This window comes from Ahaetulla prasina, chromosome 1, assembly GCF_028640845.1.
Source record: "Ahaetulla prasina isolate Xishuangbanna chromosome 1, ASM2864084v1, whole genome shotgun sequence".
NCBI classification, from domain to species: domain Eukaryota; kingdom Metazoa; phylum Chordata; class Lepidosauria; order Squamata; family Colubridae; genus Ahaetulla; species Ahaetulla prasina.
In genome coordinates, this window is record NC_080539.1 from 194,709,156 (window position 1) to 194,733,574 (window position 24,419).

Consider the following 24,419-nt stretch of genomic DNA (forward strand, 5'->3'; position numbering starts at 1 on the left):
GGATATTGCAAAATCCCCATTCCCTCCCCACTCCTGGGGGAAGGATATTGCAAAATCTCCATTCCCACCCCACTTTGGGGCCAGCCAGAGGTGGTATTTGCCGGTTCTCTGAACTGCTCAAAATTTCTGCTACCGGTTCTCTGGAACCTGTCAGAAACTGCTGGATTTCACCCCTGCTTTATGTGGCATTTATTGCATCTAAAAGTTTATGCACAGATTCCAAGACTATGCTAGAATTACAAACATGGGAACTAGAGAAGTCAAAAGACATGGTTTTTTTATTTGATTTTGTTTTATTTTATTTACTAGGTTTTTTTTAATCCCATCTTTATTATGTTTGTAAGTAATTCACGGTGCTGAATGTACATCATATTCCTTCCTCTTCCTATTTTCTCCTCAACAACAACCCTGTGAGGTGGGTTGGGCTGAGAGAGAGTGACTGGTCCAAAGTCACCCAACCAGCTTTCATGCCTAAAATGGGACTAGAACTCACTGTCTCCTGCTTTTTTTTAGTCTGGTGCTTTAATCACTAAACCAAACCGGCTCTCTTATTAGTCTCCCTTCCTCATGTGCATAGGACTCCTGGAGAAATGTTGCACTTACTTACTTACCGGTACTTGCTTACTTACTTGCTTATTTTTCTGCTTTCAAGTCAGTTTTGACTCCTGATGATTATCTGGGCTAGTCCCTGCAGTTTTGTTGGCAAGATTTTGCAAGTGGCTTCCCATTGCCTCCTTCCTAAAGTTGAGAGAGAATGACTGGGCCAGGATTGCCTTAATGTCCAAGGCGGGACATAATCATCTCCTGGTTTGTATCCTGATGCCTTAACCACTATACCAAATTGGCACTCTGTGTTTATTTTGGTTTAATTTTGTTGGACTGAAATGTACTTCTACAGTATTTTCAATTTATCTGGTCATATTATAATGTTCAAGTTGACTATTTTGCATGGTCATTTGTAATTAAATGAATACATGATAATGAGATCATCAATTTATTGTCAGATGAAAATAAAAAGATTTCTATGGAGATTGGACAAGTTGACAACTACATAGGTGGAAAGTTAGCTAAGACTTTCATAAGCTGCAGGTTTATTATATATCCCTGTTTTAGGAGACTAGCAAAGGTAATGACTTAATATGCTGTTCAGTCTTTTCTTGAAGAATTCAAGGAGCCATAGCTAAGCTGATGTCATTTCGGAGGTTATGAAGTGTGTTCCTTTTAGTGAGGGTGGTCCTATTTGCACGGTAAGTGGGAGGGGCAGATATGGCGGAAGTGGGGGAGCATATCGTTTTGTGGGGGCACGCGCTCGGTGTTTACAGGCGATTGCGTGCCCCGATCCCTCTGACTTATCCCGTTCCCCGGATGGTCAAGGCCCTCAGCGCTTGGGTCTTCGGCTGATGTTGTGCAATGCCCGGTCCGTGGTCAATAAGGCCCCCTAATACATGATCTTATTCAGGGGCGCCGCGGATCTTATAGGCGTTACGGAAACCTGGTTGGGCACTGAAGGCGTGCCTTGTTGAAATGTGCCCACAGGGTTTCCGTGCATTCCATCAGCCGAGGGCTCAGGGTAGGGGTGGGGGTGGCGGTTGTGATTAAAGAGAGTCTGGAGCCGAGGGAGACCACTGTACCTCAGATTGCGGTGTGAATCCCTCTTTGTGAGATGGGGTCATAGGTGTCAGATGGGCTTGCTGATCGCGTACCTGGCTCCTTGCTGCGTGACAGCTGCCCTGCCCGAGCTCCTGGAGGTGCTTGCTGGGGTGGCAGTGAGACCCCAGACTTTTAGTCATGGGGACTTTAACCTGCCATCTTCCGGCTCGTCATCGACAGCAGCTCGGGAGTTCACGGCTTCCATGACGGCCTTGGACCTGACTCAAGTAGTTGATGGCCCTACTCACATTGGGGGTGGCACACTGGACTTGATTTTTATCTCTGGTCAGTGGTTGAAGGACCTGGACTTAAAGGAAATAGTCACTGAACCTTTGTCATGGTCAGATCACTCTCTCCTTTGCCTGGACTTTCTGACTGCCATTCAACACCGCAGGGAGACGGAGCCAATACGTTGGTTCCGTCCCAGGCGCCTGATGGACCCGGAGAGGTTCCGGACGGAGCTTGGGCCATTTCCTGAGGGTCTGGCTCACGGCACTGCTGAGGAACTTGTCGCGGCTTGGGAACGGGCCGCGGCAGGGGCCTTAGACCGTGTCGTGCCTTTGCGGCCTCTGACCCGGCGCAGGTCCCAACCGGCTCCTTGGTTTTCCGAGGAGCTGAGGGGGATGAAACGCCGGAGAAGACGCCTAGAGAGTTCCTGGAGGTCTAGCCGTTCAGAGGCTGATCGGACACTAGTGAGGTCCTATAATAGGACCTACCTAGTGGCACTGAGGAAGCGGCGTTGCTCGCCTCCTCCCTCATTGCGTCGGCAGATAACCGCCCAGCCGCCCTGTTTGGGTGACTCGTTCCCTCCTTCACCAGGGGCGGGATGACCCGTTACAGGGGCGTGCTGAGGAGTTTAACGTTATCTATACGATAAAATCGTTCAGCTTCGGGACGGTCTGGACCAAAATTGCGGTGATTCAGGTGGGGCGTCTGAGGGTGGTCTTGGTGACATTGTTTGGGATGAGTTTGACCCTGTGGCTCCGAGGACATGGACAGGTTGTTGGGTAGGTTGAATGCCTGCGTGTTTACTGGACCCGTGCCCTCCTGGTTGGTGCTGGCCACTCAGGAGGTGACACGAGGCTGGCTCAGGCGATTACGAGCGCTTCTTTGTTGGAGGAGTCTTTCCGGCCGCCTTGAAAGAGGCGGTGGTGAGGCCCTCCTCAAGAAGCCTTCCTGGACCCGGCTGTTTTAGGTAATTATCGTCCGGTCTCCAACCTTCGCTTTGTGGCGAAGGTTGTAGAAATATGGTGGCATATCAGTTTCCCTACACCTGGATGAAACTGTCTATCTAGACCCGTTCCAGTCCGGTTTCCGGCCGGTTACAGCACTGAGACGGCTTTGGTCGCGTTGGTGGATGATCTCTGGAGGGCCAGGGATGAGGTTGTTCCTCTGCCCTGGTCCTATTAGACCTCTCAGCGGCTTTTGATACCATCGACCATGGTATCCTGCTGCGCCGGTTGGAGGGATTGGGAGTGGGAGGCACCGTTTATCGGTGGTTCTCCTCCTATCTCTCCGATCGATGCATGAGCAGTGTTGACAGGGGGCAGAGGTCGGCCCGGGCGCCTCACTTGTGGGGTGCCGCGGGGTCGATCTCTCGCCTTCTGTTCAACATCTATATGAACCGCTGGGTGAGATCATCAGTGGCTTCGTGTGAGGTACCAGCTGTCGCTGATGACACCCAGCTGTACTTTTCCACACGGGCCACCCCAGCGAAGCTATCAAGTGCTGTCCCGGTGTTTGGAAGCCGTGACGGGTCTGGATGGGGAGAAACAGGCTCAAGCTCAATCCCTCCAAGACAGAGTGGCTGTGGATGCCGGCATCCCGGTACAGTCAGCTGGGTCCCCGGCTGACTGTTGGGGGGCAGTCATTGGCCCCGATGGAGAGGGTGTGCAACTTGGGCGTCCTCCTGGATGAGCGGCTGTCTTTGAAGATCATTTGACGGCCGTCTCCAGGAGAGCTTTCTACCAGGTTCGCCTGGTGCGCCAGTTGCGCCCTTTCTAGACCGGGATGCCTTATGCACGGTCACTCACGCCTCGTGACGCCTCGCCTGGATTATTGCAATGCTCTCTACATGGGGCTGCCATTGTGGTGCACCCGGAGACTGCAGTTAGTCCAGAACGTGGCTGCACGAGTAGTAATGGGAGCCACTCGTGGCTCCCATGTAACACCGCTACTACGCAGTTTGCACTGGCTTCCTGTGGTCTTTCGGGTGCGCTTCAAGATTTTGGTTACCACCTTTAAAGCGCTCCATGGCTTGGGACCCGGGTACTTACGAGACCGCCTGCTGTTACCTTATGTCTCCCACCGACCCGTACGCTCCCACAGAGAGGGTCTTCTCAGGGTGCCGTCCGCCAAACAATGTCGGCTGGCGGCCCCCAGGAGTAGGGCCTTCTCTGTTGGAACCCCGACGCTCTGGAATGAACTTCCCCCTGGCTTACGCCAAGTACCTGATCTTTGGACCTTTCGCCGTGAGCTGAAAACACATCTATTTATTCAAGCGGGACTGGCATAATATTGTTAATATTGTTATTAATTTTAAATTGGGTTTTTATTGCCTTAGGGTTTTTTAACTTTTTTAAAATTTTAATATTGGCCTTTTGCAATTTGCTTAGTTTTAAATTTTGGTTTTAAATTGTATGTATATCAACTTTTATTTTTGGCTGTACACCGCCCTGAGTCCTTCGGGAGAAGGGCGGTATAAAAATTTAATAAATAGATAGAAATAAAAATAGATATGATAACAAGTACCTGGAATTGCATTTCCAACATTTGGCGGACATATTGTTAAACATTTTTGCTAGACTTGCTGATAGCAAATGCCACCTATAAAACATTTTATAAAGATTTTCCTTATATGCAATAGCCATTGTCAGTTTATAATTCCTATCCCAAAGTTTTTGCCATTTATCTAATTCTATAGTGTAGCCATAGTTTTTTGACCATATTATCATTGTTTCTTTTATTTGTTCATCTTCCATTTTAAAGCTTAAAATTAACATTGCCCTTGGCAACAGTTTTAACACAGCAGAGAGGGAAGTATTTCATAGCAAAAATGTTTCCTGGGAAAGCTAGCAGAACCTACTTTGACTGAAATACATGAGTTGAGACTGATTTATTGCAAGCTGCTGTTCCATTGTGATGAGCCAGTTGAGCCAGATTTAATGTCGGAGCACAGTTGTAGGATTTGATTAATAGGAATCAATATCCTTAATATATAGATGAATATGCCAAGTTCATAATTTATACGTGCATGACTATCACTAGTGGTTAATTTATGTAGCCTCCCTCAATCTGGTCACCCCAGGAAATGCTGAATCTATAGCTGTCGCAATTTCCTGACAGTAAGAACAAATAACCAGTGAACAGCTTCCCACCAGAGGTTGTGGATGCTTCATCACAGGAAAAGATTTTTAAGAAAAGATTGGACAGTCATTTTTCCAGAATGTCCCGAATGGTATGGGGCCGTGATGGCAAACCTATGGTACACGTGCCAGAGGTGGCACACAGAGCCCTTTCTGTGGGCACACGCACCATCGCCAGCTGCTCTTCTGGTTCCTGACGCACACATGTGCACTGGCCAGCTGGTCTGTGCACATGCCAGAGCGCCAGAGACCCAAAGACAAGCTGGACGATGCATGCATGCCAAAAGAGCAGCTGGTTTCTGGCACTCTGGTGCATGTGCACATGCACGTTCCGGTTTGGGCACTTGGTGCCAAAAAGGTTCACCATCACTGGTATAGGGTCTCTTGCTTGTGAAGAGATTGGAATAGAAGACCTCCAAGGTCCCTTCCAACTCTATTATTCCTAATCTTAATCTCCAAAGAGGGATGAAATTAAGGTTAAATCAAAGAACAGTAACTTAACACATTCATTAAACTGTAACAACTTTGTATAAAATCCACAAACTTGTCCCCTTCAAAGTCATCTTCAACTCCCATAATTCAGCATTCTGGCTGGTTGGGGAATTCTGGAAGCTGAAGTTCACCCATGCCTTAAAGTAGCCAAGTATCTCTCTTCAAACTATCGTGACTGCCCATTTGATTCCGAATCCAATTCAAGTCCTATCATTGAACAAAACCCTTCAAAGGAATCAGTATTAGATATCTATCAGTTTGGCTATCAATTGCCTGCTATGGTGTTTCTGACAAGAAAAGATGGTGACCATTCAAATTACATAGGAACCTCCACCCCAAAGTACTCTTGAGTCCCATCTTAACCACAAAAACCAGGTGGGTGACCTTAGCCAGTCCCTTAACCCACGTCACAAAGTGGTTGTTATAGGGATGAAGTTGTCTTAGGTATGTTCATTACCTTGAGCTATAGAGCTATTAGACAAATAATAAAGGTGGGGTCAAAATCTAATTAATAAAAATTAAAACAAATTAATACTTCAGTTGTTAGGCTGAGTTTGTTTGGAAAATAATTATAGCTGTCTAATAAATTATTTTAGTTAAATTTTAATCGGTTTTCAATCGGTTTTACCGTTTTAGTGATTTGGCTATTATAATATTTAGTTTTAATTGGGTTTTATATTGCTTATTTATTATATTGTTTTATTTTATTTACTAGGTTTTTTAATCCCATCTTTATTATGTTTGTAAGTACTCCTGAGTCATCCCTTTTGTTTTAATTGTTCTTGCCTTCTGACAGCTCTGCGCATGCGTGCACTGGGAACAGGGTTCCCTTGTTCTTCTGCCTCGCTGAGGTCTGACTCTGGAGGCTCCCGAGGCAGCACGTACCTCCCAGATGGCCATTTCTCTGCCTCTGGCACAGAGCTCTCGTTCGAGCCTTCCCCAGACTCCAGGCCTGGCCCATGTTCCTCCCCAACCTCCTCACTGAGGTCCAACTCTGCTGCCAGCTCCGCAGGCCACCAGTGGACCACAACAATATGCATAAGAATCAGATATTATCCATATTAAAAAGACATTGTGAAGAATGTGTTTAAAGAAGTATATGGATCAAATTGTGAACAGTCACTAACCAGTATCCTACTTGGTAGTCAAGGCACTGTGTATGGTACCTGAAAATTTTGACGTCAGGTGCAGTCTCTTGCATATATGTCTGTTTCCATTGGAGCAACAGAATAACCTGCTACTGTACGTTCCTTCCAATAAATTCGATTGTTTTTAAAGAAGTTTTGAAAATACTTGAAATCCATATTGTGAAATGGTGAACATTTGTGTTGTGTAGATCTCCTCATAAAAATGTATGTAAAACGTAAACAATATACTGTACTTGTAATGGATTGTGGCTAGCTAGAAATTTCACATTGTTGCCTATTAGTGTCTTTCAGTTTAAAGACCAAGATTTGCAGTGCATTGTGAATAGGAGGCTCAGGGGATTTTTAATTAATTGTTTTAAGCGTTTTTTTAAGGGGAGTTTTAATGGGAATTTTAAGGGGAGGGTGGGAACTGACGGGTTGGGGTTGGGGGATGGCAGGGGAAAGCCGTCGGGGAGGGAGCCAGTCCTTGCGAGTGCTCGTGGTGATTCTTTATTAGGTTCGGAGGTGAAGGGGGAGCTTCATTTTCAAATTCCTGAGGGTTGTTCCATCAGCACGGTAAGTGGGAGGGGCAGATATGGCGGAAGCGGGGGGCCGTATCATGTTTGGGAGGTGCGCACTCACTGTTTAAGAGCAATTGCGTGCTCCGGCCCCTCAGACTTTTCCCGTTCTCCGAGTGGTCAGTATCCCCAGGGCCTGGACCTTTGGCTGATGTTATGCAATGCAAGGTCCGTAGTGAACAAAGCCCCCGTGATTTATGACCTTATACAGGGGAGGGGCTGCGGACTTTATGGGCATTTCGGAAACTTGGTTGGGCACCGAAGGGGGGGTGCCCCTTGTAGATATGTGCCCACCGGGTTTCCAAGCATTTCATCAGCCGAGGGCCCAGGGTAGGGGTGGAGGGGTGGCGGTTGTTATTAAGGAGAGTCTAGAACCGAGTCTAGAATCTGTACCTCAGATAGCCGGTTGTGAATACCTTTACGTGAAGTGGGGGCGTAGGATGCAGGTGGGCTTATTGGTCACATACCTGGCTCCTTGCTGCGTGATAACAGCCCTGCCTGAGTTGCTTGAGGTGATAGCCAGGATGGCAGTTGATACTAGGCTTATGGTCATGGGGGACTTCAACTTGCCATCGGCCGGCGTGTCATCAATGGCAGCTCAGGAGTACATGGCCTCTATGACGGCCATGGACCTGACCCAACTAGTTGACGGCCCCACCCACATTGGGGGAAGCACACTGGATCTGATTTTTGTCTCTGGACAGTGGCTGAATGATCTGGAACTAGGAGAACTAGTCATTGAACCTTTGTCATGGTCAGATCATTCTCTCCTTCGTCTGGACTTTCGGACCGCCACTCAACACCGCAGGGAGACGGGGCCGATGCATTGGTTCCGTTCCAGGTGACTGATGGACCCGGAGAGGTTTCTGACGGAGCTTGGGCCACTCCCTGGCGAGGAGCTTGTTGCGGCCTGGGAATGGGCCGCGGCGGGCGCTTTGGACTGTGTTGTGCCTTTGCGGCCTCTGACCTGGCGTAGGTCTCAACCGGCTCCCTGGTTTTCCGAGGAGCTGAGGGAGATGAAACGCCGGAAAAGACGCCTAGAGAGTGTCTGGAGGGCCAGCCGTCCTGAAGCTGACTGAACACTAGTTAGATCTCATATTCAGACCTACCTAGTGGCTCTGAGGGAGGCCAAGCGGGCCTATGTCTCTACCCTCATTGCGTCGTCAGATAACCGCCCGGCCTCCCTGTTTAGGGTGACTCGCTCTCTCCTTCATCAGGAAGTGCGCGATGATCCCTTACAGGGTTGTGCTGAGGACTTTAGTAAGTATCTGTACGATAAAATCGTTCAGCTCCGGGATGGTTTGGACCAAAATTGGGTAGTCTCAGGCGAAGTGACGGAGGCGAGTCTTGTTGAGTCCATTTGGGAGGAGTTTGATCCTGTGGCTCCCGAGGACATGGACAGGTTGCTGGGGCGGCTGAATGCCACCACATGTTTATTGGACCCGTGTCCCTCCTGGTTGGTACTGGCCACTCGGGAGGTTACACGAGGCTGGCTCCATGGCATTGTTAATGCTTCTTTGAAGGAGGGGGTTGTTCCCACCACCTTGAACGAGGCGGTGGTGAGGCCCCTCCTCAAGAAGCCATCCCTGGACCCAGCTGTTTTAGGAAATTACCATCCAGTCTCCAACCTTCACTTTGTGGCGAAGGTTGTTGAGAATGTGGTGGCATATCAGTTACCCCAGTACCTGGATGAATCTGTCTATCTAGACCCGTTCCAGTCCGGTTTCTGGCCCGGGTATAGCACGGAGACGGCTTTGGTCGCCTTGGTGGATGATCTCTGGAGGGCTCAGGACAGGGGTTATTCCTCTGCCCTGGTCCTGTTAGATCTCTCGGCAGCTTTTGATATCATTGACCATGGTATCTTGCTGCGCCAGTTGGGGGATTTGGGAGTGGGAGGCACCGTTTTGCGGTGGTTCTCTTCCTATCTCTCTGACCGGTTGCAGACGGTGTTGACAGGGGGGCAGAGATCGACTTCGAGGCGCCTCCTGTGGGGGGTGCCACAGAGGTCGGTTCTCTCGCCTCTCCTGTTCAACATCTACATGAAGCCGCTGGGTGAGGTCATCAGTGGTTTTGGGGTGAGTTATCAACTGTACGCTGATGACACCCAGCTGTACATTTCCACCCCGGACCACCCCAATGAAGCTGTCGAAGTGCTGTCTCGGTGTCTGGAGGCCGTCCAGGTCTGGATGGGGAGAAACAGGCTCAAGCTCAATCCCTCCAAGATTGAGTGGCTGTGGATGCTGGCATCCCGGTACAGTCAGCTACAACCGCGGCTGACTGTTGGGGGCGAATCATTGGCCCCAATGGAGAGGGTGCGCAATCTAGGCGTTCTCCTGGATGGATGGTTGTCTTTTGAAGAGCATTTGGCGACCATCTCCAGGACAGCTTTCTACCAGGTATGCCTGGTTCGCCAGTTGCGCCCCTTTCTAGACCGGGATTCCCTATGCACGGTCACTCATGCCCTCGTCACCTCTCGCCTAGACTACTGCAATGCTCTCTACATGGGGCTCCCCTTGAAGAGCACCCGGAGGCTCCAGTTGGTCCAGAATGCAGCTGCGCAGGTGATAGAGGGAGCCACTTGTGGCTCCCATATAACACCTCTCCTGCGCAAGCTGCACTGGCTACCTGTGGTCTTCCGGGTGCACTTCAAGGTGTTGGTTATCACCTTTAAAGCGCTCCATGGCATAGGACCCGGATATCTAGGGGACCGCCTTTTGTTACCATATGCCTCCCACCGACCAGTGCGCTCCCATAGAGAGGGTCTCCTGAGGGTGCCGTCAGCCAAACAATGCCAGCTGTCGACCCCCAGGGGGAGAGCCTTCTCTGTGGGGGCACCTACCCTCTGGAATGAGCTCCCTCCCGGACTCCATCAACTTCCTGCCTTTCGCCGCAAGCTGAAGACCTATCTATTCTTCCGAGCAGGACTGGCATAATATGGGTTTTAAATTGGATATTAAATGGGGGTTTTATATTATGTCTTTTATAGTTTTAATTTGGCCAAGGTTGAATAAGTTTTTTAAATGGGTTTTATTGTATATTAAATTGTATTTTTATCTGGCTGTTAACCGCCCTGAGTCATTCGGGAGAAGGGCAGTATAAAAATTAAAATATTATTATTATTATTATTAATAACACCCTTTCACTCAGCTTCTCTGTTGTTAAGTTGAATTCAGAATCCAATTTGAATATAACAATTCTTTTTAGACATAGATAACACACAGAGTTATGTTGGGACTGAGGTAAAGGGAGTCCATTGTTGGGTCACATTCAACAGATGTGTGTGTTTATATTTTATATATATATATTTTATATAAATATATATATATTTATATATATATATATAGGTCTTTGGTGATTCGGGTTTTCTCCGGTAAAAGTGTTAGGAATCTAGAAAATCAAGATTTTCCTGTACATGCCCAGATGAATAGGAGCTGAAAGGGAAATATGTGTTCTGACCTAGGCTTCCTGAGTCAGTAAAACACACAAGTAGTCCCAAAAACCTCTTTTATTGCAACAGCTGTGAATTCTGTTCGTTCACAGATGAGTCCCAAATAGTTGTACAGAGTCCTTTGGGATATGGCTGATAATCACCCGCCTTTATCTCCCTTGACATGCTGCCAAAGACCTAATTGGCAAAGCCACACGGAGTCCAGAATCAAACAGAGCTTCAGACTTTAAACTGAACAGAATTAAAAACATTGCTTCCTGCAAAGGCCTTTGCTCCTCTTTTACGTTTTATGGGAGGGGTCAATCATCTCCAAGCCCTACTCCTGAGTCATCCCTTTTGTTTTAATTGTTCTTGCCTTCTGGCAGCTCTGCACATGCGTGCACTGGGAACAGGGTCCCCTTGTTCCTCTGCCTCGCTGAGGTCTGACTCTGGAGGCTCCCGAGGCAGCACGTATCTCCCAGATGGCCGTTTCTCTGCCTCTGGCACAGAGCCCTCGTTCGAGCTTTCCCCAGACTCCAGGCCTGGCCCATGTTCCTCCCCAACCTCCTCACTGAGATCCAACTCTGCTGCCAGCTCCGCAGGCCACCAATGGACCACAATAATATGCATAAGAATCAGATATTATCCATATTAAAAAGACATTGTGAAGAATGTGTTTAAAGAAATATATGGATCAAATTGTGAACAGTCACTAACCAGTATCCTACTTGGTAGTCAAGGCACTGTGTATGGTACCTGAAAATTTTGACGTCAGGTGCAGTCTCTTGCATATATGTCTGTTTCCATTGGAGCAACAGAATAACCTGCTACTGTACATTCCTTCCAATAAATTAGATTGTTTTTAAAGAAGTTTTGAAAATACTTGAAATCCATATTGTGAAATGGCATTGTGTAGATCTCCTCATAAAAATGTATGTAAAATGTAAACAATATACTGTACTTGTAATGGATTGTGGCTAGCTAGAAATTTCACATTGTTGCCTATTAATGTCTTTCAGTTTAAAGACCGAGATTTGCAGTGCATTGTGAATAACACCCTTTCACTCAGCTTCTCTATTGTTAAGTTGAATTCAGAATCCAGTTTGAATATAACAATTCCTTTTAGACATAGATAACACAGACAGAGTTATGTTGGGACTGAGGTAAAGGGGGTCCATTGTTGGGTCACATTCAACAGATGTGTGTGTTTATATTTTATATATATATATAAAACAAATATATAGGATAGACAAGAAATAAAATGTTATGGCTAAGGATAAACAATGGAAGTTTTGAAGAATTTTCTTTGCTGGTTTATTATGACTTACTGGGAATTCTGAACTGCTCTGTTCTACAATACAATACAATACAATACAATACAATACAATACAATACAATACAATACAATACAATACAATACAATGCAAAAGATTTTTAGCTGGTCTTCATGTGTGATATTTGCTGAACTTTAGCTGCCAAAACAGGACAAAAGCAGTTAAAAGCAAGTGGAGAAACAGGAAGACATGAACAAGAGGCGGCGGGGATGGGGAAAAGGACAAAGTGACAATAAATAACATTATCAACATATGGAAAAGTTTCTGGGACCTCTGGAAAGAATGCTATAAGTAATTAATATGGACAATCTCAAAAGAATGGCCGTTGGTTAATCCTTTTATAATAACAGAAAAATAGAAATAAATAAGACACCAGGTGAACCTTCCTCTATATTGCACCATAAAAGAAACAATTTGGTGGGCAGAGATAATGTATCCAATGCTGTGGAAACTGTATATTTCCAGAAAATATATATAAAAATAATAAGACCTGCAAAAAGATGAATCCTCAAGATCTCTCTCTCTCTCGAAAAATTCCAGTCTCAACATTATTTTAGTTCCTTGGAGAAGCCAAGAATGAAAAAACTCACAGGAAGAAGCCCATGTCATGAAAAAATAGACTTAGTTGCACTATTTTATTAGCAATAGCTTTAGTGCACTTTTAAATAATAAAGCAATATTCGTAGCTGCTTGGCCAATTTATCTGCTTCCTCCCACAGGTGTTTTTCTTAACAGTTTTTTCCTCTCCTTCAGATATGATTATTAATAACAGTTCTGCTGTCAGTCCATTGTTGACAGTTTGCTATGAAACACAATTTAAGGGGAGTATTTTTCAGTTTTATTACAGCTTCACTAGTCTTGGAAATAATAAAAGCCAAACAAACAAACAAAAAGGCATGCTAACCAACAACAGGGACAAACTAGAGGGAATTTTCATAGATGGATGACCATTGCACATACATCAAGATTTGGAAGAAATTTTTTGGCCATGCTCAGTGAAGGGGCTTAAGATAGTGTTTGGTCTTTGGTATTGGGGAGGGTGGATTATAAACTACAGACTGCAAAGGCAAGCTTAATCTGAAACACTCTGTTCCTGTGGCTCAGGAGAGGTGGAGACTGTGGGTCACATGCTCCTTAGATGTTCCTTTGACAAGAGATTAGGAAAAAACATATTCTGCCAATAACTGCTAGGTATCCTGGCCGCTCCAATGCTACCTATCTTCAATGCCTGCTTAAGGATGAACAGACCATAACTACAGGGCAGGTGGCCAGATTCTACACAGCAGCACTGGGGATTCCTCACAAACACATGTCTTCTCCACCATAGTTATGTTTTATAACAAACGTGGCAAACTTTTTGCACTGCTTAGTCCTTTCCCTTTTAGCATAGAACCTACAACAGGCCAGAGTTCATGGATTGCAACTATCATATAATCAGACCATGTATAATTGACTGACTGGATTTTATTATAGATTTTAGTTGTTATTTATTATTTTATACTAGAATTGTATATATTGTATATATACTGAGTGTTTTTATTTGTTCTGGCCTCTGGTCTAAGACTGTAATAATAAATTAAGAAATTGAAGCTTAATCTGTATGCATTGTGTTAGTATTTAAAGATCCTGATTAATAACTATATTAAAAATTGTAATTTGAATAAATCCTAATGCTACCACTCAAACTCTTTCTGAAATATAGTACAAGCTTGTTTGCCAGAATGGCTGACCTGCTTATAGTTAATGCTGAGACAAGGAGTGGTAGGTACTCCAATACAACATTATCTGACTCACAGTATAAATTTAGCAACTTAGATTTGCAATTTTCCCTAACCATTGCCCTCTGGATGAGTTGAACTATTTCACATTGTCCTTCTAGGTAGTTTCCCAGGTAACTGTGCACAGAAGGGAATCTTTGGCTGCATCCAAAAAGCAGTTCTGCTCTTATTATTTGGCTCAAAATTGATGAGGCATAAACCATTACACAGAAAATATTAAGCAAAGGTTGTTTTTGGATTTTGTTTTTGTAATTTGAAGAAATGCAATATTATTTTCTCTCTTTGAATTGCCTGCCACTTTTGAGGTTGGGAAATATCTGAATGTAAAGACATTACATCTTTTATTTAGCAGTGGTCACAGACTTTAATGTATAATTTGATGGATCAATTTATATATGGTTGGGATTGACGGTCATACAAACATAGGGAATCATGAGGAGAGAGACCTTTTTTATTTTACTGGATTAATATATGGTAATTAAAAAACAAAAAATATGAGTACAAATAAAATGTTATAAAATAATTGATAATGGTGTTTCATATACAAATGTCTTTCTATGAGCACATGATAATCTTTTTTGATATAATACAAACTTCTTTAATCAAATTCCAAAATTTTGGAATACAGTTTAAAAACATTTTAAATCTTAACTTCCAAGAACCTGGTCACCATAGAAACTATATTCAGTCCATGAGAGGTGATGAAGGAGCATGACCAAACATATGTACTAATGTAACTTCAAATTTATTACATTCACAATACAAGAACCAACCTTTTAAAAACTTCCATTCATATCCATCCATTGAAGTAATTGTCAATAAAAATATTTTTGTAACTTCTAAAAAATATTTCTCTATAACATAGAGCTATTTTGGGCAAATAATTTTTGTAATTCTTCTAAAGCAAATTATGCATTTAAAATTGATTAACTGATTAGCTAATTAAGGGTAACCCATCATTTTCCAGCAAGGATTATTCCAAAAACTCAGTCTCTCATGAGAATAATTACTTTTTCATTTCTTACCCAACATTGTCCAGTTAGATCTGGACACCTTTAGTACTGAACTTTCAGGAACCAATCACTTGTCAAGATTTCAGAAGTGACAAGTAATAGTTGTTCAGTGTAGCCAGTACAATGGTATATAATCAATGTCATCATCATTTGAGTAGGAAATTAATAGATTTTTTTAATGCTTTTTTTAATATTTCATTTGAAAGTAGCAACTTTTAAAGGTTGCTTTAAAAAACTGGGAGTTTTTCTGAACAATGTATATGGCTGCCCATTTCATTCTCATGACTATGTTTGAATACTTTTATTCAAACTTAACCATTAATTTAACTTACAATAACCTAATAAATAGCAATTCTTAAGTTATTTTATTTTTTATAACATTTATTTTTCCCAAGAGATTCATGGGTATTTTTAATCATTTAGAAATGTCACCATTAAGTTGTGTTAGACAATGTGAAATATTCAAATCCACATAATAATTATCCCAACATATTTAACAGAATATGAAAACAAAAACTTTTTTTCCATATTTCCATAGAAATATGTTTGCCAAGTTATTTAGATTTATTCCCATTTATTGTGTATGAAGATTTTTGCCATATTGCTAGTTACCAGAGAACATTGATAATTGTTATAAAGGTTTAAATATCATCCTCAAGAAAAAACTATAATATTACAGATTAAAGGACTGATTAGGTTTCCTTGGATCAGGAACAGTGTGTTCTGGCATAGCTGTCAAGCAGTTTTCAGAGCTATTTTGAGTTCAGTCCATGGATGTATAAGAACATCCATATTTCAAGGCAATGTCTTCGTTTCAGGATGAACTGTCAGAAAGTATTTTTTAAAGTGTTAATAGTACCAGCAGTATTGGCAAACACATAAAAATTTCTACCTACAGATTCTAAATAATGCATCTTATGTAGTTTGGCTTCAGAAGCAAAAGAGGAGAGTGTTTGCAGATTAATATTTTAAAAACTATATGATTTTAACAGTTCACATCAAACATCCAAGCAGAAAACAACAATGAAATTGACTCCACTGGTTTGTCTTTGTAGTGCTGTAATGAACTACGCAGCCTTCGGTATAACCTAAGCATAGCTCATAAAATCATCTGCTACAATGTCCTACCTGACAATGACCACTTCAGTTTCAACCACAACAATACACAAGCACACAATAGATACAAACCTAAGGTAAACCGCACCAAACTCGATTGCAGAAAATATGACTTCGGCAACAGAGTGGTCAATGCCTGGAATGCACTACCTGACTCTGTGGTTTATATCCCCAAACCCCCAAAATTTTAACCTTAGATTGGCTACTGTTGACCTCACCCCATTCCTAAGAGGTCTGTAAGGGGCTTGCATAAGAGCACCAGCGTGCCTACTGTCCCTGTCTTAATGTTCCCTTTAATTCTATTCATTTTATGTATTCAATTCATGCTTATACTTATATATATTATGTAATACATACTCGACAAATAAATAAATCATAATAATAATAATAAAGACGAGTTGATAGCAAGGTTGATGAAAAATGCATGGAAAATAAAGAAAGTTCAGGCTTTGTTGGGTTAGTACTATCAGCACTGGAACAATTGGAATTGTCCTTGGGCCTGCTTTTATGTTCTCCATCTAAGAATACCAGATTAGTAATAATTATTTAGCTGAATCAAGGGCCCTGATTCAGAGTCCTTCAAACCACGGAGAACAGTAGGTTGGGGAGCCTCTTCCAGAAGAGATGAGGTGGCCATAGCCAAGTTAGTTGGGTTTGGCTTCTCCTCCTAGTCTATCTGTATTCTACATATAATTTCCTTTGAAGTAGGTAGGAATATATTTAGTGTCACTGGAAGGGAATCTTCAGCATTGTATCCAAGGAAGTTCAGAGTCATTTAGTGCACATTTGGAACAGAAAAATTCTAATAATTATAGAGATCTTCCTAGCAGCAGGGTACTTGAACCACTCAGTAAGTGTTCCTTCATTCTGTGAGCAGAATTAAAGTAAAGAAATAACTGTATAGACTTTAAAATAATCAGAAGCAAAAAGTTTTAAGTGGACAGTTCAATTTGGATTATTGCTTATTTTAAACTATTTTGAAGTTTATTAAATAAATAATACATACCTCCATAGAAAAGAGGATTGTTAAAACTTGTTAAGAAGCGCAATTGACTGATTTCATTAAATAAGGAGACTGGAAGTTGTGAAAGATATACACAAATACATATAAGAGAGAGAATGAGAATACGGTTTCTTTCTCTTTCTGGATTACAATAAAAAAACAAAGAAAATGGCCACTACCAGAAAATCAGTAGAAATTAAAGAAAGTGGAAGATCATTTACAAAGCAAATTACAGACAAAGGATTAGTTCAGAGATTTTAGAGGATGTTTGACAAGCTGGGGAAGAATATCACAGCAGCAGTGACTGAATCTGCAACTGCACCAATAATCGTGTCAATTAAGGGATCCGGCTATACTTGAAGGAAAAATAGAAAACTTGTAATAAAATTTGTAAATAATTTGTAATAAAATTTGTAAATAAAAAAGATGAATACAAAAAATGACGAACCTGTAATACAGGTAGTCCTTGGATTATGACTGCAATTGGGACCAGGATTGCCATTGCTAAGTGACGTGACTGTAAAGCACGAGGTAATGTGACCACATCACCTACTGATGGCAATCTGGGTAGTCCCAGTGGTCGTCCTAACCCAAGACATGTAGGTTGTTGAAATGGGAAGCAAGGGAATCCCAGATAAGGAGTATAGGGGTATAGCAGGGAATGGTGAAGGTCCCACGAGATCTGACTGGGGCCATGAGCAAGTCAAGGGCCATGCTCAGACAGTCCAGGGAAAGAGGGCAAGTAAGGAGGGTTAATTTAGTCCTAGGGGTGAGAAATATCTTTGAAAGGTTTAAAGAATTGGAAAAAATGCAAGTGGACCGGGAGGAATGATACATCAATCTCTACATGAACAGACTTCTTTATACTAAGATCATAAATATGGATTTTAAATGTCTACAATGAAATATAAATGGGGCAAAATACCACACAAAAGAAAAAAATGTATTCCATTATTTAAATAAATAAATAAAACAAATGTACTGATTTATCTACAGGAAACATATATATGAAAAAAGATACAAAATATTTGATTTAAATTTTTTTGAGACAGACAGAAATATAGTTTGATAGGGACAACTAAGAAAAATGGAACTGTTTTGTACATAAGCCCAGAGTCACTTTAGAACAAAATGGACAGCAAATAAATTTAATAAAATAAAAATATATTAAATTCACAATTAGAACCAAATTAATATTGACTGATGATTGTGGCGATACATGTAGAAGTGGAAAATTAATTTGAATGACACCAAGATTATAGTAATTGAAATATGTGCCCCAAATCCTAATAAAGCTATATTTTAAAGGATTTATGGAAAAAATTAATAGACTTTGTATGAGAATTGATGCTTCTTGAGAGACTAGAATGATAAACAAGAATTATGGTAACTTGATCAATTCACCCAACTAAGTGACAGAAGAATAACTGCAGAATTTTCAGGGGTTTTTTCTCTCTCTATGAATGACAATTTCACTATGTCAGCTAAGTAAGCAAAATGTTTCCAGGCACTGAAATTGCTAAGAAATATGCGTAAGCATGTATAACAGCCACTTCAACAGCTTACTGGTATGCTTGTAAAATATTTCTTCCACAGAGACAAATGCCACGTCATCTTCAGCAAGCTCTCATTATTTAAACATATTTCTTGGTTTGTGCTTAGAGATAAAACTCAAGTGGGAATACAGGATATGAGGTACATTATAAGAAATTCATTTCTGTTTCACAGCCTGACACGTTGGCAAGTATATGCATTAAAAGGTAAGATATTAGTAAGTCAAATCTCATTTCAACGATGAAACCCATTTACCAGAAACAAACCAGGGAAGAAGGTCCTTGCTACTCCCATATATTCCATAGTAACTCTCTTCCATCCCGATTACTACAGTAGTTTTGGGGTACAGGTTGATTTATTTTATTTTATTATTTTGAATGAGGTGAGATTGATCTATCTCCCAAAGAGGAGATCTTTAGTCACATACCGCTACTCTGCTTAACCTGAGGCATGTGACTTGGTTGCACTATTGAAATTACTTCACTTTTTGCACTTTCCCTTTTGATCAGTAAGATTTCTTAGAAGTATTTTTAGGTGGCACATGCTTCACCACCAAACATTACTATTTCAGCCAATTTGGGACAACTGGCTGGTAAGAAGCACAAAGCCACTCAGTACTTTAATTAGACAAGAAAAAAGAAGGAAAACTTTAAAGCACAATGATTTATGTATATGACAGACCATTTGACAATATTTGATCATTTAACACATTTTATCAGCAGCCATGTGGCAAGGCTATTCAGTTCTACAATTCTAAAATAAATAAATAATTCAACCACAGAAAAACAAGTAATCAATTTAAACATGCAAAATCAAATACTTTTTAATTAGCACTGATTTAAATATTATATGTTATCATTATTGAATTGTTTGGCATCACCCCACCAAAATATGGGACAAATATGAACAAAAGCCAGCTGAGTGAGAAGGTAACGTAAAAGAGACAACTTGCAAACAGGAAATCAGTTTTTGCATTTACTTCACCATTACTTTCCCCTACACCTCTTTTCAAAAAGTAAATCTGGCAATTCAAGAGGTATAGAGAAGCAGCAAGCAGAGGAAGGATTAAGTACCATATTTTTTGCACTATAAGATGCACCAGACCATAAGACCCACATTAGCTTTAGAGGAGGAAAACAAAGGGGAAAAAATCTGTCTCTGCGTCCCAGCATCCATTTGGTATTCATCTGGCCAGCGTCCTTGCAGCAAACAGCAAACAGCCAGGTCAGTTTTAGCACGTTATCGCCGTCCCAGTACGTGGCTCATCAGGGTTCCCTGCTGCCTGGAACAGCTGATCAGTGGTATTCCGGTTGGCTGATCCAACCACTGATCAGCTGCTCGGCAGTGAAGGCTCCCAGTAGCGGTGAACTGCGGCAGCAGTGACAGGCGGTGGTGGTGGTGAAGCCCCCTCCCCCACTGCAATATTCACTCTATAAGATGCACAGACATTTCCACCCACTTTTTTTGGGGGTGGGGAGTGCGTCTTATAGGGCGAAAAATATGATAATTGTTGTTTACCTATTGTTCCCCCAGATCTTTCCAGCTCCTTGTCAGTCAATAAGAGTGCTGATTTACCACCAGTTTATCAAGTACTTAGGAGGTGAGGGCTTAGTAGCACAAGGAAACAACAGCCAATGATTTAATAGCTAGCCATCAACACCCCAATCAACATCTAAAAAGCCACACACAACAGGCACCATATAAATACCACTTAGAAAATAGCCCAAAGCACACATTCTGCTAGAGAGAAGTTCCCCGAGGATGGGCTTCAGCACAAGTCTGAAAGCTCAGAAGACTAAACCTCTGGTCCCAGTGACCGACCCAGATCAGAGCTAAAGTTTATTCTGAGTAATCTTGATAAGCTTAATAACAGAATACGGAGTTGGAAGGAATCTTGGAGGTCTTCTAGTCCAACCCTCTGCTCAAGCAGGAAATCCTATACCATTTCAGACAAATAGTTGTACATTTTGAATAAAGTCATTGAACTCTTATGAGACTATTCCTATAAAGTGTTTCACTGAAAGCAAGACCTAACTTTATGTAGAGCAAAATAATTCTTATAGGTAGTCCTCAACTTATAACCATTTGTTTGATGTTATAATGGCACTGAATTTTAGATTTTGCTTCTTTCTTATTACAGAAACAAATTTAAAATGTCTGCCTATTAGGAACTAGTAACTGGAAGTATACTTGGAATTACCTTCTGAAAAAAAGAGTCCTTATTATGAAACCATAATTTTTAGCTGGATAATAAAATTCTAAATTAACTTTGCCAACAAAAAATATTTTGTGGATTTTCTGGTTTTATTATTTCTATATTAATTGCCACTTGGGGTCTATATTCCATTTTGTATTTTCTAGTCATGTTATATTATTTATAAAATTTGTCTGATCACCCAACTCAACTTGGTGATACTAAATACCTCATAACACAAAAATGTAAAACACAATATATCAGTTTTTTAAAAATACTTCTGGGTAACTAGGCCTTTGAGACTGTCATAAAGTCAAAATGTCATCCATGCCAGGTTCAGTTTACAATTTGGCCTCAACACTTGATGGAAAAACCAAGCCGTTAACAATGATTAACCAAGACAAGATCATCTGGATGTTATTTGATTGTATGTTGCATTGTTTTTAGTATATTGTGTATTAACTGGTATACTTCAGTGGAATGCTGGATTGCAAGTAAATAATTTGCTTCTTGAATAGTAAGGTGAGTTTACTAAGGAGTAAACAAAGACTGTGAAAAGAGAATAGAATAAATAACTTCACATTATATCTCTTTGTGGCTAAAAATGTCTACACTACTATCTTTGTGGAAAACTATGAGGATACCTGATAGGATGGAGGGGGAAGGGGCAGAGCTTGCAGTAATGGACAAAAAATATATACTAGTACAATTTAAGAAAAAATAATTCAGATTAAATCAAAAAATGAGTAGAAATCATAAATCTGCATATAATATAGACATGTGCGGATTTGTTAATATTCATTTTGAAAGGAAAAGACTTCAAGTCAAAATTATATTAAGATTCAGAACTTATTACTGAATATCGCTGATGAATATAGGTTCTTTTTGCTTCTGAAAGTTCTTTTTAAATGTCAGTTAACTCAAAATAACTTCATCTAAATGTTATCATTATAATGAGCTTTGCTTCTTGCTAACACTGGAATATCATGCAACAAAAAGTCATTATGAAGAGATCAGAGTTCAGATGTTGAAGAACCATAATCTCCACATAAAATGATTTTGGATACATTGCTGGTTGGAGAAAGCCTCCAGCTGAGAAATCTGTACCTGGGTCTGGATTAGGTGAATCGAAATAAACTCATATGAAGTTGTGATGACGTTTTCACGTTTGTAATTTTTTGCCTGCACATCAACATTTTAAAGGGATGCCTCTATTTCCATTTGGTTTGCTTCTTCCTCGAGAAAATATGCATGATTGTTCTGAAGTCTAGAAGATTTGTTGAGAGGAATACCATCCAGTCTCTTCACTTCCACTTCATCAGCCTCTTCCTGAGCCCACTGGGGCATGCAGTCAGGTTCAGAGTTGCTCCTAACATACCCAGGCAAATTTATATGGGCATTGTTCTGTCCTGGGCCATTCCTGCATGCCTTGTTGGAAACCAGCCTCATGCGGGAGCTGGCACCCATCTGAGCATGGCTGTTGGTGCTCTGAGTCACGTTAGTGAGGACAGAACCACAGTGAGAATTCCCACAAGGAACAGTCCTCTTCCAGTCCATGGCCAAGTGCCATTTAGCCCATGTCTTCTTGAGCTCAGCCTGCACCTAAGGAAATAGAAAATGTCCAGATCAAAATGCCAGGAAGAAGCCAATGTTTTGAACAGTTTATCTCACCTTTACTTAGAATTAAGTTTTTCCTTTAATATTATATTTATAATTAGTTATACTATACTCTTCCACAGGAATGTATAGGTTGCTAGTGCAGCACACTGTTTAAGGTATTGGATTGGGACTAGAGGACGACCAGGTCCAGGTTTCCCCTCAACCAAAACATTATTTAGATGATTTTAGACCAGTTACTATCACTTAGGTAATAATCCCACAGAGTTATTGTTGTGGATGAATTGGAAGAGTGTATTTACTTCTGTAAAGGAAATGTGGGATATAAATATATTAAATACATTATAATTAAAAATAAGTAATAGGTAGTGAGTAGAGGACTATTACTAAAAGAATATGGAGCAGCAGTATCATGGGAAAACAAGGAGTCACTAAGGGCACAAGCTTTGCTGACAGAATTAGTTTCAATTCTATTCCCATTGTCATGGGGATTAGAACTGATTTTAAGCAAAACAAGAAATGCTCCAGAATAAAAGTTACATGTATATATTGTTCCCAGTGACTGGGAAAAATTACAAGTCTTCAAAAGAATAAATTTTTGTATTCTATGCAAATACTAAGACTGATACTTAATGTATTAGTCAGATCTATCCACTTCCTTTCTATACCAAAAATAAATCTGAAGAGATAATTAACCAAGTGAACAGGTATATTAAAAGGGACAGCTGAATCATAAGCAAGATTCTGATGCATACTTTTGCTTCCCACTTATTCTTCTACTTGACCACTCAGTTAAGATGGACATCATTCACCTTTTATTACTTAAATTGTTGGATTTTTGTTTTTTTTGTTTTGTAAAACAGAATCCAATAATACCTGACTTACGAAATATGCTATCACCTTCCATGGCAACATTTCATTGGGCATATAATCATAAATAAGTGCTAGGAGTCAGGGCAACCCATATAATCTCTCTCTCATGCAGAGAAAGTTCCAATTGACATTAATCAAATAGTTTGCACGATGTAACTTTGTAACTAACAAATCCCATTGATTTAAATCAGTGGTAGTCAACCTCGTCCCTACTGCCCACTAGTGGGCATTCCAGCTTTCATGGTGGGCAGTAGCGATTTTGTCCGATACAGAAGCACTTTCCTTTTTTTAAATTTAATTGACTTTTTAAAAAATTTCATAGCATTATTTAAAAACATTTTCATTAGGTTTTCATAAAATTCCCCGTGACAATTTAAATTTCTGAAAATATACTATTTGTATCACCTGTGCATGTTTAGTTCACGTTACATAAGTGAAACCAAATGGCGCTATAGTGCGACCGCAAACAAGAGCCTCATCCCAGAATAGCTCACGCATCTCCCCCCACACCACCCAGCTGTAACAGACAAGCAGAGCTGGTAGCCAGCAACCCCCCCAACCCAGTCCACGATGCGCGAGAGGCATGCGCAGACTATGATACACTGCACATTACTGTGGAATCAGTGAGCGGTTAGAAAATTTTACTACTAACAGAGATGCAAAAGTGGACAGTAGGTATAAAAAGGTTGACTACCCCTGATTTAAATAAACATACTCTAAGCATGAATAAATTTGGATTTAATACAGTTATGGAAACCTATTCTGAACCTGTAATTATTTGCTTCTTCACACATGAACGTGTGAAGCATTGCAATAGAGACATAGTTGCTTCTGTTGACTGTTCTACAGCTAGGCAGGAAGAGATTTATTTCAGGTAAATTAATATATTCTGCAGCAAAGGAGGATTCCCAGAATTCTGAAGTGAAAGATCAGATCTAAATCTACCATTCTAGAGACTGGGCAGAGACAAGCAAAACCCAGGAAACTAATAAAGGAGAATATTTGTAGCTCATCACTTGGGAAACTCTAATTCCAGAAAACCAGTTGGGAGCAGAAAGGTTCTCTTCTCCAGGTGAGCTTTCAGAAGAGGTTACCTTTGTTTTGCCTTTGTTCATTTGCTGCCCGCCCTGGAGGAGATGGTATTTGTTCCCTGATTGCCTTCAACCAGGTAAGAAATCCATCCCAGTTTGGAGAAGAGGTGGAGAATCAGAAAGAAACAGGCATCCGTGCAAATGTTGAACCTTGGCTTTTTCCAGTTTCATTTCATGGATTGATCCAAGTTGTTTCCTTACTAGAAC

General features: G+C 41.3%; 1 protein-coding gene across 1 annotated transcript in view; it reads right to left on the reverse strand.

Moving 5' to 3' along the window:
* Window positions 1-21,828: 21,828 nt before the first annotated feature.
* The window catches only part of PTH2R (parathyroid hormone 2 receptor), a 56,503-nt gene continuing 53,912 nt past the window's right edge, over window positions 21,829-24,419 (reverse strand). The window contains exon 13 of the mRNA XM_058184906.1: window positions 21,829-22,233. Within this exon, the coding sequence (XP_058040889.1) occupies window positions 21,829-22,233 (405 nt within the window). The remainder of the gene's footprint in view (window positions 22,234-24,419) is intronic.